The following is an 18,509-nucleotide window of genomic DNA, read 5'->3' as shown; positions in this document are numbered from 1 at the left end:
GAGCTCCTCTCTTCACAGCTGCTGCTGCTGCTGCTGCTTCTGCTGCTGTTCTCAAAGTCATGGTCTGGGAAAAGCTCCTGGGGCTGGAGGCCAGAGCAAGGAGAGTGGGAAAAGCCATTGCCTGCAGAAAGTCTCTCTCCCCTCAGTTCTAGTATTCAGAAATGTGTTATTGGAAAAAGGCCTATGCCTTTCTCCTGCCATAGTAGTTCCTTATTACATTCATATACCGCCTTTTCTTCCAAGGATCTCAAGGCTGTGTACAGTGGTACCTCAGGTTACATACGCTTCGGGTTACAGACGCTTCAGGTTACAGACTCTGCTAACCCAGAAATAGTACCTCGGGTTAAGAACTTTGCTTCAGGATGAGAACAGAAATCGTGCAGCGGGAGGCCCCATTAGCTAAAGTGGTACCTCAGGTTAAGAACAGTTTCAGGTTAAGAATGGACCTCCGGAACAAATTAAGTACTTAACCCGAGGTACCACTGTACGTGGTTCTCCACCCTCCCCATTTCATCCTGTGAGGGAGGTTAGGCTGAGAGACGCTGACTGGCCCAAGGTCACCCAGTGAGCTACACGACCAAGTGGAGATTTGAACCCTGCTCTCCCAGGTCCTAGTCCAGGGGTCAGCAAACTTTTTCAGCAGGGGGCCAGTCCACTGTCCCTCAGACCTTGTGGGAGGCCAGACTATATTTTGAAGGGAAAAAATGAACGAATTCCTATGCCCCACAAATAACCCAGAGATGCATTTTAAATAAAAGGACACATTCTATTCATGTAAAAACACACTGATTCCTGGACCATATGCGGGCCGGATTTAGAAGGAGATTGGGCCGGATCCAGCCCCCAGGCCTTAGTTTGCCTGCCCATGTCCTAGTCTGACACCCTAACCATTACACCACCTTGGCTCTGAACACATGGCAGCCCTCGTGGAAGCTGATCAGATTACGGTGCCTGGTCAACAGTTCAACAGTACATGTGAAAAGGATCTAGGAGTCTTGGTTGACCACAAACTTGACATGAGCCAACAGTGTGATGCGGCAGCTAAAAAAGCCAATGCAATTCTGGGCTGCATCAATAGGAGTATAGCATCTAGATCAAGGGAAGTAATAGTGCCACTGTATTCTGCTCTGGTCAGACCTCACCTGGAGAACTGTGTCCAGTTCTGGGCACCACAGTTCAAGAAGGACACTGACAAACTGGAACGTGTCCAGAGGAGGGCAACCAAAATGGTCAAAGGCCTGGAAACGATGCCTTATGAGGAATGGCTAAGGGAGCTGGGCATGTTTAGCCTGGAGAAGAGGAGGTTAAGGGGTGATATGATAGCCATGTTCAAATATATAAAAGGATGTCATATAGAGGAGGGAGAAAGGTTGTTTTCTGCTGCTCCAGAGAAGCGGACACGAAGCAATGGATCCAAACTACAAGAAAGAAGATTCCACCTAAACATTAGGAAGAACTTCCTGACAGTAAGAGCTGTTTGACAGTGGAATTTGCTGCCAAGGAGTGTGGTGGAGTCTCCTTCTTTGGAGGTCTTTAAGCAGAGGCTTGACAACCATATGTCAGGAGTGCTCTGATGGTGTTTCCTGCTTGGCAGGGGGTTGGACTCGATGGCCCTTGTGGTCTCTTCCAACTCTATGATTCTATGATTCAACAGTTTTGTTGTGGTCCATTTGAGGGTCCCAGCCCACTGGTTGGAGACCAATGACCTGATGTACTGGCTTTTTCCTTCCACCTGTAGAGTCGGCTGTCTTACTCCCTTGCCGATTCATACTGTGTATTGATCACATTTCGAACCCGGGTCATCCCAGTCCAAGTTCACCACGCCAGCAGCTCCCACCGTCTCTCTGCCTTTGCCTTTCAGAGGTTTCCGCTAATAATAATCAAATAATATAAGGTGCTTGTGTTTTCTGGGCAGCCTGTGGTTGTGGTTTCCCCCTGCTTTATGGCTTTAAAAGCTGGCGATGTTGCAATCGTGTGTGTTGGGGGGGTTGTATTTCTGTCCCCCTCCCCATATATTCCTCTTTCACTCTCCCCCCACCACACCGTACCCTTCTTTTCCCCGTAATCCTAGCAGCTTTCTAATTCTTACATTAAATGCTTTTAATTATAGGAGCATTCTGTCTGACCCGCGGGGTTATTTCAAGAGAGAAAAATGAAGGAATTAAAGAAAATGACAGAGCAAATTGCGGCAATTAGCGGTGCTGGTATTGTTCCGAGTGTCTGTCAAGGGAGTTCTCTGTTTGTTAGTTACAAGTAAATTCGTACAGATAACGGAGACAGCCATTATAAATGCCATCTCCGAGGCTGCCTGGCGCTGCAGCTATTTTTCCTTTTTTAAAAAAAAGAGGGGGGGAGAGAGAGATTTTCTTTGTAAAAATAATATTTCTCCTTGTAAAAATACTATTTCTCCTTGAAAGTGAGCTCTGAAAGAGAATTGGTTTCTATTCCTGCCCTCCTTTTGCCCCAGTAAGTCCAGGATCATGGTTTTGTGGGTCTGTGTCTGCCTAGTCAAGCATCAGACTGAAAGAGCCTTAGAGATGCAATGGGTGACCATTTGAGTTTGGGGGGCAAGTTTTCACCCGGGGCTTAACCCCACAGCCTGCTTCCCATGGCTGAGGGCAAGCTGGGCGCTAGAGCCCTTTCCTTACACACAGAAACCCTCCCATGTCCATTTTCCCGGCATCTGCAGTTAAAAGGATGAGGTAGGCAGCGATCATAGGGACGCGGGTGGCTCTGTGGGTTAAACCACAGAGCCTAGGACTTGCCAATCAGGTAGGCGGTTCGAATCCCCGCAACGGGGGTGAGCTCCCGTTGCTCAGTCCCTGCTCCTGCCAACCTAGCAGTTCAAAAGCACATCAAAGTGCAAGTAGATAAATAGGTACCACTCCGGCGGGAAGGTAAACGGCGTTTCCGTGCGCTGCTCTGGTTCGCCAGAAGCGGCTTAGTCATGCTGGCCACGTGACCCGGAAGCTGTACGCGGCTCCCTCGGCCAATAAAGCGAGATGAGCGCCGCAACCCCAGAGTCGGCCATGACTGGACCTAATGGTCAGGGGTCCCTTTGTCTTTACCTTTAGGCAGCAATAGGGGTGTCTATTTCCTGCCAGAGACCACGGAGGGCTGCTGCTGCCAGCCAGAGCAGGGCCCACTGACCTCAGCAGGATAACGGCGTGACTCCCTTCAAGGCAAGCTTCATGTGTATGTATGAAAACCAGGCGTATAATTAGAAGTTTACTGAAGCCAACTGGTGTCTCAGCATCTGAAGAATCATAGAATTGGAAGGGACCACGGGGGCCAGTCCCCTGCAATGCAGGAATATTTTACCCAACCCGGGATTCGAACCCACGACCCTGAGAGTAAGAGTCTCATTCTGTACCAACTGCGCAACTGAGGAGTTGGGGGGGGGGGCTGAGCTCCAAACCCTCGTTTCCAAAAGGTTATATAGAATACCAATTTATACAGAGTCAAACTGTTGGTCTGTTTTGCTCAGTATTGTCTACATGGGCTGGCAGCAGCTCTGCAGGGTTTCAGGCAGTTTCAGGAATTTGAACCTGGCACCTTCTGCATGCAAAGCAGACTCACAGCCTTTCCGTTTCATCTGTGCCCCTTTCAAGCAAAGCCACCTGCCCACAGGCAGGTGTGGGTTTTCCATAGTGTTTGCTGAGCCGGGGCAAGACTGTGGCACCGGGTGCAAATGATCCCCTTGCCACAGCAGTCTGGAAGCTCAAATCTGTTTCCCACAGCCAATTATGCAGTGGCATCCCATTGACAGATGGGACAGAAGATTAGGGCAGAATTGCAAAATGGAACTTTCTCCGATTTTTAAGTTGTCGTAACCAGTGCTGGGACTTTGCAGGCGAAGGGCAGGTAATAAATTTAATGATCGTTAATTAATATGACAGACAAGAGTTGGGCAGACCCATTGACACTAACAGGAGAGGGGGCTCAGCATTTTGTCCTGTTCTCCCCACCCCCACCCCACCGTTGACTTCAACAGGGCTGGCACAGGAAGATTCCCTGGTGGACCCTGGATGTGCCCAGGGTTAATTGGCAGGTTGGCTCTACAGTTCCATGATCTGAGGTGCTATTTTGCTTGTTGTTGTTGTTTAGTCATTTAGTCGTGTCCGACTCTTTGTGACCCCATGGACCAGAGCACACCAGGCACTCCTGTCTTCCACTGCCTCCCGCAGTGTCCTCTGTCGTCCTCTTCGCCTTGTGCCCTCCATCTTTCCCAACGTCAGGGTCTTTTCCAGGGAGTCTTCTCTTCTCATGAGATGGCCAATGTATTGGAGCCTCAGCTTCAGGATCTGTCCTTCCAGTGAGCACTCTGGGCTGATTTCCTTCAGAATGGATAGGTTTGATCTTCTTGCAGTCCATGGGACTCTCAAGAGTCTCCTCCAGCACCAGAATTCAAAAGCATCAATTCTTCGGCGATCAGCCTTCTTTATGGTCCAGCTCTCACTTCCATACATCACTACTGGGAAAACCATAGCTTTTACTATATGGACCTTTGTTGGCAAGGTGATGTCTCTGCTTTTTAAGATGCTGGCCATTTTGCTACCCCACCTCAAAGCACCAAACGATCCGGTATCTGCCCAGGCAAACTCCTGGCGGATTTTTCAAACTCCTCCCCACCTGCGTCAAAACAGCCCCAGGAATTCAGAAAGGTGGCGGAACGGAAGCCATCTTTTTCAGGCTTGGTGCAGATTTCTCCAAGGGCCTCTCCTCTTGGCATCTCACAGTTGGGTGTCCTCGTCCGCAAGTCACCCTCCCCAACACCCCCTCTCTTTCGGCCCCTGAGCCAGGGAACTTCGCTGCAAGGGAGTGAAGGGGCTGAAAGGAAGGTTAAGCCGGGGTCTTGTGAGCTTTTCAGCTTTGCTGGGGAGCAGTGAATGCGGAGCTGATAAGTATTCTAATCCCATCTCCCAGGAATGTGCGGAGCACAATGGCAGGTCCTCTCTCTCCTCTCCAGACTTCCCCCTCCACCCCCCCCAGGGCTCTGTCCTTGTCTTCCCCCAGAGTGAGTGCCTGGGCCTTGCTTGTGTTCGCTCACCACCCCACAATTGGGGTTTGTGCAAACATCAATGTGCACAGATGCACATGCATGTAAAGAGAGGAAATTTGGTTGACAGGCTTGGTTTGTTGTTGTTTTGTGTGTCCCTGTATAAAATTGCCCGGAATTGAGATGCAAATGCCCCTCTTAGTAACAGCTCTTGTTTTGCCAAATTACTTGGTAAATCTCTTTTTGTAACAGATCTGTGTCTGAGGCTTCTCTCCTCTTCTTCACACTTCCCTTCTACCTTTAAATTACTTCTGGAAAAGAATCCCAACCTTTCTGCCCCCCTTCCTCTTTCTTCTGTTTTTTTTGGGTAATGTTCGGGGCTTAAGAATTTCCTCTTTGGTGACCAGAAGAAGCTGTGGGGAGGAGGGTCTCTGTCTGCAGCTGACCTCTAACCCCCTGATTCAGTCGCTTGAGATGCTTTCTTGCCTTTGAGCAAGATGGATGAGGTTTAGGATTGACATGCTTATATACAGACCTTAAAACACTTGACGGCTGATGGTCTACAAGCCTTCCTCAAGCACTGGCTGGGCTGCTGTGATGTCACAGCATGCGCACGCTTGTCACTGCTGAATGAAGGAAAGGCCTTAGAAAAATGAGGAGGTTGGTGTGTGGGAAAAATTATCTTTGCACTTCATTTATTTATTGTGGGGACAGGTGGGGAGGCTGAAACTTTGGTTGTCAGTCCCTGATCATTATCCCCTGAATTTAACAAATATAAGATGAAAGAGAGTTTCTCCTCCTCCTCCTCCTCCTTCTTCTTCTTTCTCTTTTTGGAAGTGGCTTCCTGACCTCAGAGATGTGGGAGTGGGGTCAGGAAGCAGCAAGGGAATCTGTTTATGTTCAGAAGTACATTCTCCTTTGCAAACGTAAGCAGGAAGTAGCTGGTATCCTGTGGATTAAACTAGGCGTAGGCAACCGTGGGCCAGATGCGGCCCATTCTCCTTCTCAATCCGGCCCGCGGATGGTCTGGGAATCAGCATGTTTTTACATGAGTAGAATGTGTTCTTTTATTTAAAACGCATCTCTGGGTTATTTGTGGGGCATAGGAATTCGTTCATATTTTTTTCCAAAATATAGTCCAGCCCACCACATGGTCTGAGGGATGGTGGACCGGCCCACGGCTGAAAAAGGTTGCTGACCCCTAGATTAAACTCTCTTAGGACAAATCTCTCGCTGATAAGAGAGATCTTCAGTTCTGCAATTCCAGCTTTGGGGGGGGGGGGGTAAGCTCCGTGCTGGAGCCAAACCTGCAATACGTGCTGTGATTATTTTTGGGGTCCAAGAAGGATCTCCCAGGGCTGGCAAATTCCGCGCTCCCCCCAAGCTGTAACTTTGCAAGTTCTCAGCCTCTCGCATCCCTGCCCTCCTAGTCACACCATGAGTCTCAATGCCATGGCACCAGCAACTTCTCCCTGGCAAGTGTGGAGCCAAATACTGGGTGGTGGGGCGTCCAAGGCGTGACCTCTCTGATAGCAGGTTCCTTCTCTCTCTCTCTTTGACAGCTGCTGGCCGGAGGAATGTGAACACCCTGCTAACAGAGCTCTTTGAACAGCACTTAGGGGGCCACATCCTACAGGTGAGTGTGGATCACGTGACCTGCCTGTCTCTTACTGGTCTGACTCTATTTGGCAGTTATCTGCAGGATCTGATTTCTTTCCGCACGGCCCGTAAGACAGAGTTGTTCCACCTGGCCTTTGGCTTGGAATCAACTTGATCCCTTTTTCCTTTCTCCTTCTGTGATGGAACTCCTATTTGAGGACTTCCCTGGCTTTTTTCTGGCCCACGTAGGACCAGTCTGGATAGTTGGCTTTGGTGAAGAGTTGACGTTTTCATCCCAAAAAAAGTATTTAATTTGAGTTCCTGCTGAAATGAGGCTGCATTTTAATGTTGTATTTTAATCTTGTTTTTAAGTTGTATTTTAATCAATTGTTTTTATGCCTGGTGTTAGCCGCCCTGAGCACAGTCTTGGCTGGGGAGGGCGGGGTATAAATAAAATTTATGATGATTATTATTAATTATTGTGAAGAGCCAATGAAGTCCAGATTCTGTCTGATCTCCCTCGCTTCACCTGAAAGATTCTTCTCCTTCAATCTCTGGGCAGGCTCCGCCCCCTTCCTGAGCCACCATATTGCACTGAAATTCCACTAGTGCATTTATTTGTTGTTGTTTTTTCACATTTTATGCATTGGTATCCTGGCGTTCAATCCTTTTTTTTTTTTTTGTCAAACGTATTTTGCAGAAAATCCTTGAGGCATCCAATTTTGAAAATACCGTATTTTTTGCTCTATAAGACTCACTTTTTCCCTCCTAAAAAGTAAGGGGAAATGTGTGTGCGTCTTAGGGAGCGAATGCAGGCTGCGCAGCTATCCCAGAAGCCAGAACAGCAAGAGGGATTGCTGCTTTCACTGCGCAGCGATCCCTCTTGCTGTTCTGGCTTCTGAGATTCAGAATATTTTTTTTCTTGTTTTCCTCCTCCAAAAACTAGGTGCGTCTTGTGGTCTGGTGCGTCTTATAGAGCGAAAAATACGGTCGTTTGCTCGTGCTACTTTTGGGAGAAGGGAGGGAAGTGAGCTTGCTTGCACAGTTCTTCCGTCTTTGTGGAGTTTTGTGGCCAGGCAGAAGGAAGCCAGTTTCCCGCTCCCTTTGATACGATACGATAATCTTTATTGTCATTGTCCCATACAGAACAACGAAATTTAAAAAATCTACACCAGACTTTCAAAACCAACAAGCCTGCTATCCCAGCTATCCCAACCTGGTTGGCCCCCTAAAAACTCTGATAGATACCCCATAATTAAATACAGTATACTCCCACAGAGACTACGTTACACTGCGTTTAAAACCAAAATCGCATTTGGATAGAAACTGTTTCTCAGGCGGCTAGTCCTGGTCTTTATAACCCTGTACCTTCTTCCAGAAGGCAGAAGCTGAAAGAGATCATCTCCGGGGTGCGCACTATCCTGCGCTATCTCTGCAGCTTTCTTGTGACACCTGGAAGCCTAGATTAGATCCAAGGTGGGAAGAGTGCACCCAGTTATTCTCTCCGCAGTCTTTACAACCCTGGACAGCATTGGTTTCCCCCTGACCGTGCAGCTCCCAAACCACACACACAGTCCATAAGTTAATACACTCTCAACAGTACAATGGTAAAATGCCATCAACAGGTCCTTTGAGAGATCATTTTTCTGGAGGATTCTCAGAAAATATAACCTCTGCTGTGCTCTCTTCATCAGGTCTTTGCTGTTTTCTCCCCAGGTTAGGTCATCTCTCAACTCCATTCCCAGAAATCGAAACACAAGATCTGTTCCACGCACTTCCCCTCAATAATGAGTGGCTGAATATTCATGCCACCTATTGTTACAGCAGAACATTTCTGGTGCAGGGAGCTGTGCCATTTTGATTTCCTTGTTAGGAGTTTATGGGTCTAAAACTCGACTTCTTACACCATGTCGCACAAGGCCTTGGAGCCTGGGATGGAAAGCCTGGGGCCCTACAGATTTCATCTCCCATCAGCCTCAGCTAGCATGACCAATGGTCAGGGGTGAGGCAAGCTGAGGTCTATCAACATCTGGAAGCTCACAGTTTCTGGCTCAGAGAAGGAGCCTACTGCAAAGCTAAGCAGGAATGTCCATTGTCTCTTCCTGGAAAGAATAGAAAGCCTCTGATTTCCACAGTGAGCCAAGCAAGTCCAGTGCCACCCAGTGGCTAAGTGATGCCACGACGCTATCCATGCATCTTGCGAGTCTTGACATTTTGAGGGCAGGCACTGGCGAAGCCGACGGATCGGGCTAATTATTTCTTGAGAGCGCTCATTACTGCTGTCTCCTGGGGCTGTGGGCTAATTATCAGAAGTGGCATATGGTAATATTTTAAACAGCAATTTATCAATCCCCGGCCGATGGCTGCCCTTGTTGCACAGCCTGGCTCGTGACAGCTGAGGGGAAGTGTGTGAGCAGGGGAACAGACCCTGCATTACATCTGTGCCCCACAAGCCCACGCACATGAAGGATCTGGGAGACTTGCCTCGTCACGTTTCCAACAGGTCCCCCCAAATCTGGATGGGGTTTACTCTGTAGCTTTTAAAATCAAGAGTTCAATCCTGTGCTACGTAGATGGTGTTTGCTCATTTCATCTTCCTAACATCCCTGCAAAGTAGGCTAGACAGAGAGAGAGAGAGAGACTTGCTCAGAGAAGTCCCATTCAAATTAATGCACCGTAGCCACGTTCATTCATTTGACTGGGTCTCCTCACAGTACGGCTAGTGTTAGGTACAGCCTCACCTGGTAGCAGCGCAGCCACAGATCCACACTGGAAGAAATATTTATTTGTTTTTTCACACTACTGGAAAACTTTGCTAGGGAAACTGTTGAAGGATTAACAGTGTTGGGCACTCCCTGCTGATGCACATAATCAATTAAATGCAATTTGTTTACTTTAATTACTGGCTGTTTGCAAGCCTTTACCTTATAGGGCAGATCGGGTACTCTGCTAGCCTCTTTGGTGTGGCTGGCAGCGGTCAGGATTTGGCCTTCCTTCTACCTTCTGCTACCTCAGCTAGTCGTGCAGTTTCACTTCATTTTAAAGCCCTTTCAATAGAGGCATGTTCTTGCCCCTTCTCCTCAAGGAGCTGTCAGAAAGAAAGAAAGAAAGAAAGAAAGAAAGAAAGATAGAAAGAAAGATAGAAAGAAAGAAAGATAGAAAGATAGATGATAGATAGATTCTGGTTTCCCCCTCAATGTTTCCAAACGCTGTCCATCGAAACTTGGCAGGGATGATGATGATGATGATGATGATGATATTCTTATACACCACTCATCTGGCTGGGTCTCCCCAGCCACTCTAAGTGGCTCCCAACATAATATTAAAAGCAGGATAAAACATCAAATATTAAAAACTTCCCTAAACAGATGTCTTCTAAAAGCCAGATATTTGTTTATTTCCTTGACATCTCATGGGAGGGTGGGTGCCACCACCGAGAAGGCCTGATCCTTTCTCTTCCCAGGGGTCCCTCTCTTTCCAGAGACTCTGAGCCTAGCCCACCTCCCCATTAGATTCCAGCTTGCCTGTCCAGCCCCCTTCTCTTTACCTGCCCCACCCTGCTTAAAACGACCACCCAGCTTTTAAAACCCTGCCATTTATCTTGGGAAGGGAAAGGCTGGAGGTAGTTTGGCAGCTGTTGACCCAGGGCTTGTCTGCACCATAGCCTGAGAGCAGCCTGCCATCATTGCATCATTGCTCTGCATTTGACTCACTGATTGGGACAAACTTGGGACTGGCAGGGGGTGGTGTGTGTGTGTGTGTGTGTGTGTGTGTGTGTGTGTGTGTTAGGAGAGGACTTAGCTTTGCTCTTTTCCAAAAGAGGCTACGGGAGTCAATCCAAGGTTTAAATTAAGCCAGGATGACACTTCCCTCTTAATTTACATTTTCATCTTTCCAAAATTCTAACATTGCAACCTGTTCGTTGGGGTTTTTTTTGAGCCTCGTCAGAACAGGTATTCCCCACCCCCCACTCCAGGTGAGAGGCAAAAAGGCAAACGGTCTCTGACGATATGTTGTTGTTTGTTGTTGTTTAGTCGTTTAGTCGTGTCTGACTCTTCATGACCCCATGGACCAGAGCACGCCAGGCACTCCTGTCTTCCACTGCCTCCCGCAGTTTGGTCAAACTCATGCTGGTGGCTTCGAGAACACTGTCCAACCATCTCGTCCTCTGTCGTCCCCTTCTCCTTGTGCCCTCCATCTTTCCCAACATCAGGGTCTTTTCCAGGGAGTCTTCTCTTCTCATGAGGTGGCCAAAGTCTTGGAGCCTCAGCTTCAGGATCTGTCCTTCCAGTGAGCACTCTGGGCTGATTTCCTTCAGAATGGATATGTTTGATCTTCTTGCAGTCCATGGGACTCTCAAGAGTCTCCTCCAGCACCATAATTCAAAAGCATCAATTCTTCGGCGATCAGCCTTCTTTATGGTCCAGCTCTCACTTCCATACATCACTACTGGGAAAACCATAGCTTTAACTATACGGACCTTTGTTGGCAAGGAGATGTCTCTGCTTTTTAAGATGCTGTCTAGGTTTGCCATTGCTTTTCTCCCAAGAAGCAGGCGTCTTTTAATTTCGTGGCTGCTATCCAGAGTTGGAAGGAGAGGCTCCCTTTCCATCTGCCTCTGCTTCTAATCAGCCATAGCTAGGGGTGTAAGGAAAGCACTGATTTCTGATCCGCTCTGCATTTGTTGCTGTCCTGCTTCTGGGGTGGGGGAATGTTGTTTGCCTTGCTGTCCACTGTGGTGGAACTTCGCGTAATTAACTACATGCTTAATGATGTTTTCATTAGGTTACCTCCCCCCCCCCGCCCCAATTCATGTCCGTGCAAAGGAAGCAGAATGCAAATGAGGTTGAGGGGAGAGCGATCATTTGCGTATCTTTTGAGGATTGAAAACAACAGTGACTACAGATCCTATTTGCCAGGTGCATTTTTGTTCTGGACACGGGACTAATAAGTGGATCTTGTCCATTTCCACATCCCTAGCTGTTAACCTCCCACGCTTCATCTTCTTCTCCAGCCACAGATCAGTGAAGTGTGCCCTGCAATTAACTCATTTCTGAAGGCAACAAATTGTCTTGCGCAGGGGTAGGCAACCTAAGGCCCGGGGGCCGGATGCAGCCCAATCGCCTTCTGAATCTGGCCCATGGACGGCCCAGGAATCAGTGTGTTTTTACATGAGTAGAATGTGTCCTTTTATTTAAAAATGCATCTCTGGGTTATTTGTGGGGCATAGGAATTCATTCATTTTTTTCAAAAGATAGTCCGGCCCCCGACAAGGTCTGAGAGACGGTGGACTGAGAAAGATTGCTGACCCCTGATCTAGCTATTAACTACGATGGAGGCTCTGTTTGCCTCCACAGCTGAAAACCCATTAACTAAAGTGATGCTTCAGGTTAAGAACAGTTTCAGGTTAAGAACGGACCTCTGGAATGAATTAAGTACGTAACCTGGGGTACCACTGTATTTAAAATGCATCTCTGGGTTATTTATGGGTCCTGCCTGGTGTTTTTACATGAGTAGAATGTGCCCTTTTATTTAAAAAGGCATCTCTGGGTTATTTGTGGGGCATAGGAATTCGTTCATTCCCCCCCCCCCAAAAAAATAGTCCGGCCCACCACATGGTCTGAGGGACAGTGGACCAGCCCACGGCTGAAAAAGGTCGCTGACCTCTGGTCTTGCTGGATCATCTCTAAGATCATCTCTAAGCGCAAGCTCTTTCTTCCAACAGGGGGAGCCCAATTGCTGCAGGAAATCACCAGCAGGGCATGAAGGCAACAGCCTACTGCTGCCGGCTGCCTTCCTGTAATTAACACAAGAACCTGTATCATAATGATGTTGTTCTGCTTCTCCCTGGGAAACTGCTTTACACTGAGTCAGGTCCTTGGTCTATCTAGTTCAGCCTTGCCCACACTGACTTTCAGCATCTCTCCAGGACTTCAGAGAGGGCTTTCTCTCAAGCCCTACCTGGTAGGGAACCTGGGGGGGGGGGGGCTTGCTGCACGGGGAGCAGATGCTGTACGTCCCTTCTCCTGGCTTGAAACAGAGCTCAGAACAACACACACATCTTCCTCTCACTTCTGTACACCACTTCTCGCTGGCTGTCTCGAGAGACAATGGAGTGTGCCTCCGGGGGTGAAGTCAAACCGCTGGGTTTGCAGCACCAAAGTGACCTCCCTGGGGCACAAGCCTGGGCAGTGTGTATGGGGGTCCTGGGCTGCCCAGATGACACGACCCCCCTCTCAGCCCCACCAATGTGGTCCATAGGAAATCAGAGCAAGACGTTTGGCATCATCTTGGCTGCATCTGTTGCCGGAAGGAGGCATTTGGTCCAGTATATCTGATGGAGCGTCTCCACCCCCAACGTTCTGCCCAGAAACTGAGATCCAGCACCGAGGGCCTTCTGGCAGTTCCCTCACTGCGAGAAGCCAAGTTACAGGGAACCAGGCAGAGGGCCTTCTCGGTAGTGGCACCCGCCCAGTGGAACACCCTCCCACTAGATGTCAAAGAGAAAAACAGCTACCAGACTTTTAGAAGACATCTGAAGGCAGCCCTTAGGTTTATGATCAGAGTTTTCCGTCCCCTAGGTGGACGAGCCCCATCTGCCCCATACGCCCCACTTCTACAGAATGTGCAGAAACCGCCTTCTTTGACTGCTGGACCCCATACACCACATTTTGTTGTTGTTGTTTAGTCGTTTAGTCATGTCCGACTCTTCGTGACCCCCTGGACCAGAGCACACCAGGCACTCCTGTCTTCCCCTGCCTCCCGCAGTTTGGTCAAACTCATGTTCATATCTTCGAGAACACTATCCAACCATCTCGTCCTCTGTCGTCCCCTTCTCCTTGTGTCCTCCATCTTTCCCAGCATCAGGGTCTTTTCCAGGGAGTCTTCTCTTCTCATGAGGTGGCCAAAGTATTGGAGCCTCAGCTTCAGGATCTGTCCTTCCAGTGAGCACTCAGGGCTGATTTCCCTAAGAATGGAGATGTTTGATCTTCTTGCAGTCCATGGGACTCTCAAGAGTCTCCTCCAGCACCATAATTCAAAAGCATCCATTCTTTGGCGATCAGCCTTCTTTATGGTCCAGCTCTCACTTGCATACATCACTACTGGGAAAGCCATAGCTTTAACTATACAGACCTTTGTCGCCAAGTGATGTCTCTGCTTTTTCCCCCTTCCTGCTTTTTCTCCTTCATGGATCACTGCCTTGCCGTGACAAAGGGGCTTGAACAACTCAGAGAAGCAATGAGCTATGCCATGCAGTGCCACCCAAGTTGGGCAGGTCATAGTGGAGAGTTTTGACCAAACGTGATCCACCTGGAGCAGGAACCGGCAAGCCACTCCAGTATCCCTGCCAAGAAAACTCCATGGACAAAGAAAACAGGCATACACCACACTAGACGTCTCTATTTCTGGGCGTAGTGCGCTGGCCTGGCAACACACTTTTCCTGGGTTGCTGATTCAAAGGGAACCTAATTTTGCCCGCGGCCAGAGCAGGTGCGAAGAGGCAGGAGCGAAAAGGCGAGCAAGCTGGATCAATTGAGTTTGAGGATTCTGCGCAGAGGGGGAACGGAGGTGTTAACCTCGTTTGGCTCCTTGGCCAGGTGTGGCGGCTTCCTTTGCACAGCCCACTGTCTCCAGCTCGAGGGCTTGGTTTTTTTAAGTGTGAGAGACTAATTCGGGTTTATTTGGAAGCAATCTGATTTGGCCGCTGGTGTGCGTGAGGAGGGGGCTACGTATAGGGAGGGTGAGGGGGATGCAGATGTTGTGCCAACAGCTGGCTGACAGAAAGCACTGCTGTGGGGGGGGCAGCCCTCCATGTGCAACCTCGGAGGGAGCGCCATAGCTCCTCACAGGGTAGTGGAAGCTGGTTGCTGGACTCTGCTTTTATACGGACAAGGCTAATCCTCCCCCTTTTGGACTCCTTCCTTCCTCCGCCAGCCCTGTTGTTGCCAGAACGATTTGTCTTTTCTCGTTGCTCTGACTATGGGATGCAGGCCCTAAAATCCCTCTCCTGGCTTCCTGATCGCTCTCGGATTCGGCAACAAGCCCCTTTGTCCTTCCCTCCCATGTGACGCGGTAGAAATCCCGTGGAACGATGCACGGAATGGAGAAGAGCGAATGTGGAAAAGTTTATCTCCCTCTCTCGTAACTCCCACAACTCGTGGACATGTGAATGTTGGGAAGATTTGGGAGAGATAGAAGGAAGCCTTCACACCAGCGCAGAGTCAGAGCATGGAACTTGCTCTTGAGAAGTGATGATAATAATAATAATAATAATAATAATAATAATAATAATAAATTTTTTTATTTATACCTCGCCCTCTCCAGCCAAGATGGGGCTCAGGGCGGCTAACACCAGGTATAAAACAATTGATTAAAATACAACTTAAAAACAAGATTAAAATACAACATTAAAATGCAGCCTCATTTCAGCAGAAACTCAAATCAAAAACTTTTTTGGGGGGATGAAAACGTCAAAACTTCACCAAGGCCAACTATCCAGACTGGTCCTACGTGGGCCAGAAAAAAAGCCAGGGAAGTCCCCAAATAGGAGTTCCATCACAGAAGGAGAAAGGAAAGAGGGAGAGGGGATCGAGTTGATTCCAAGCCCAAGGCCAGGCAGAACAACTCTGTCTTACAGGCCCTGCGGAAAGAAATCAGATCCCGTAGCCATCAGAAATCAGAAGTTGCAACGGCCACCAGCTTGGATGGCTTCAGAAGAGGATTGGACAAATTCACAGAGGAGAATGAGGCTATCGATGGCTATGAGCTGCAAACAGCGACCCTCTGCTTCCATGTTTGGAGGCAGCAGTAATTCTGAATCCTAGTTGCTGGAAACCACAGGAGAGGGTTCTTGCGCCCAGATCCCACAGGCATCTAGTTGGCCGCTATGAGGACAGGATGGACTCGATGGGCCATGGGCCTGATCCAGCATACTTCTTCCTATCTTCCTAGATTCCAGGACCACCATGGGCTTGACCCACCCATCTTTCTGCTCCTCTATCCTTTCCCCTTTGCTGCTTCCTTGTCGCATCTTCAAAACACCTGCCTAGAATCCATCAAGACTTCCTCCCAGAGCTAGCCAGCTGCATTGCTCAGCTGGTGAGCTGGCCTGTGGGTCCTTGCCTGCCTCAGCCTCTTAGAGCACCCCATCCGCTGCTTCTCCCTATGCCTCAGAGCCCTTTGTGTTCATGGAGACAGGGGCTGCTCTGGCTCTGGGTCCTGTGCCCTGGCCCCCATCCCCTTGCCATTCTCCATCACCCCGTGAGTAGCTTCCTACACCAACCTCTCCTTCCCCATCTCCCAGCATGCCCCCTTGTGCCCCAAGTCCCGGCTACACCCCTCGTCCAGATCCTCTTTCTCCTTCCTGTTGTCCTGCCAGTTTGTGACACAAATGAAGCTTCTCAGTGGTTTGTCCTTTAAGGATTTGCCAGGGCCCAGAGTCTGGGACAGAGAGAGAGAGAGAGAGAGAGAGAGAGAGAGAGAGAGAGAGAGAGAGACGCGGCAGCTAAAAAAGCCAATGCAATTCTGGGCTGCATCAATAGGAGTATAGCATCTAGATCAAGGGAAGTAATAGTGCCACTGTATTCTGCTCTGGTCAGACCTCACCTGGAGTACTGTGTCCAGTTCTGGGCACCACAGTTCAAGAAGGACACTGACAAACTGGAACGTGTCCAGAAGAGGGCAACCAAAATGGTCAAAGGCCTGGAAACGATGCCTTATGAGGAACGGCTAAGGGAGCTGGGCATGTTTAGCCTGGAGAAGAGGAAGTTAAGGGGTGATATGATAGCCATGTTCAAATATATAAAAGGATGTCACATAGAGGAGGGAGAAAGGTTGTTTTCTGCTGCTCCAGAAAAGTGGACACGGAGCAATGGATCCAAACTACAAGAAAGAAGATTCCACCTAAACATTAGGAAGAACTTCCTGACAGTAAGAGCTGTTTGACAGTGGAATTTGCTGCCAAGGAGTGTGGTGGAGTCTCCGTCTTTGGAGGTCTTTAAGCAGAGGCTTGACAACCATATGTCAGGAGTGCTCTGATGGTGTTTCCTGCTTGGCAGGGGGTTGGACTCAATGGCCCTTGTGGTCTCTTCCAACTCTATGATTCTATGAGAGATTTCTGTGCTCTCAGACTCTGCTGAGCAAGTTGCCTGTTTGGAGCTGTCCGTGGTCCTGCAGCTCCTCACCTACTGGATGGGAAACTGGTCTTCAGGAGGCCTCTCCTCTCAGCTCCTCCAAACCCTTCCTTGAAGCCCCTCTTTCCTGTGAAGTCTTTGGCACAATCCTTCCATCCTCAGGCCTGGGGGCTCTTGAGTGCTTTGGTCTGCAGCTTCCATTTGCCCCAGCCGGCATGGGCCGTGGCTCAGGGACCTTGCATGCTGTTTGATCCCTGGTAGGTAAAAGTAAAAAGGTAAAGGTAAAACGTTTAGTCCAGCCAAAGGCGACTCTGGGGTTGCGGCGCTCATCTCGCTTTCAGGCCGAGGGAGCCGGCGTTTGTCCACAGACAGCTTTCCGGGTCATGTGGCCCGCAGGACTAAACCGTTTCTGGCACAACGGAAATGCCATTTACCTTCCCGCCGCAGTGGTACCTATTTATCTACTTGCACTGGCGTGCTTTCGAACTGCTAGGTTGGAGGGAGCCGGGACAGAGCAATGGGAGCGCATCATGGTCACACGGATTCTCCAGGTGACCAGGTTCATGCCCCAAACCCCAGACAGACACTGCTGGCAGCCAGTCCAGGCAGTAGAGAGCAAGATGGAACCCAGTGGTCTGTACCCATTGTGCCAATAAAGTCTGAATGAATGAATATATGTACCTGTAGCTGCCTGCGTTCTTAGGAGAAAAGCAGAGGCTGGAGTCAGTGTGGCCTGCTTGCTCAGCAGCTGGTGAGAAGTGCTGTGGGGAGGTTGGTTCACTGATGTGGGGGGCAGGGGACCCACAGAGAGCTCCTTCCCCCAACAAGGGGCCCCCAGAACCTGCAGCTTACATTGCGGCTCTCTCTGTCTCTCTCAAACTGCTCTTCCCCTGCTTCTGCTACTTTTGCTACCTGCGCCAAGTGTGTTTTTCTTGATGTGCATGTGTTGAAAATCTGGCAAAATGAAATCTAGGGATTGATCCATGCATACCTCTCTTCCTCACTGTTTGCAGCCCACCCCCACCCCCCGCGGAGACGTCCCCGTCATGTGGTGTCAACCATTTAATTGCCACAGCAATGACCTCCGGCCGGCACATCGAAACCACTTGATGATGATAAAAAAAGCAATTTTATCTGTCAGCAGTAATTAACGTGCTGGAACGTTAACGTGGCTGTCGGTTCCATTCATCTCCTGCTATTTCTTTCTCTCTCTCTCCCCCCTCTCTCCCTTCCTCTCCCTCTCCCCACCACCCAGGCTCCTTCGTGGGGGAAACGTCGTAATTGTGCAAATATATCCCGTTGGTATAAAGAGGCATTGTTGCTGCAGGGCAGACCTTGGGAGAGAGGCAGGGGGTGAGAGATCGGGGGGCTAAGAGGAGCCCCCATGCCCCAGGACAGGGATTCTGGTAGTGCAAGCTCCAGAATTTTTATTTTTGGGGAGGAGACTCATAGAATCGTTGAATTGTAGAGCTGGGAGGGACGGCAACGGTCATCTAGCCCAACCCCCTGCAATAATTATTATTATTATTATTATTATTATTATTATTATTATTATTATTTATTTGTACCCCGCCCATCTGGCTGGGTTTCCCCAGCTACTTTGGGCGGCTTCCAACAAAGATTAAAAATACATTAAAATGTCACACATTAAAAGCTTCCCTAAACAGGGCTGCCTTCAGATGTCTTCTAAAAGACTGGTAGTTGTTCTCTTTGACATCTGGTGGGAGGGCGTTCCACAGGGCGGGCGCCACTACCGAGAAGGCCCTCTGCCTGGTTCC

General features: G+C 49.2%; 1 protein-coding gene across 3 annotated transcripts in view; it reads left to right on the top strand.

Moving 5' to 3' along the window:
* NPAS1 (neuronal PAS domain protein 1) overlaps positions 1-18,509 on the top strand; it is a 109,814-nt gene that overhangs the window by 40,120 nt on the left and 51,185 nt on the right. For all 3 annotated transcript variants that reach the window (XM_077932277.1, XM_028742157.2, XM_028742156.2), the window contains exon 4: positions 6,562-6,635. In XM_077932277.1, the coding sequence (XP_077788403.1) occupies positions 6,562-6,635 (74 nt within the window). The remainder of the gene's footprint in view (positions 1-6,561; positions 6,636-18,509) is intronic.

This window comes from Podarcis muralis, chromosome 7 (genome assembly GCF_964188315.1).
Source record: "Podarcis muralis chromosome 7, rPodMur119.hap1.1, whole genome shotgun sequence".
Lineage (NCBI taxonomy): Eukaryota > Metazoa > Chordata > Lepidosauria > Squamata > Lacertidae > Podarcis > Podarcis muralis.
This window is presented reverse-complemented; position numbering and strand designations above follow the sequence as displayed.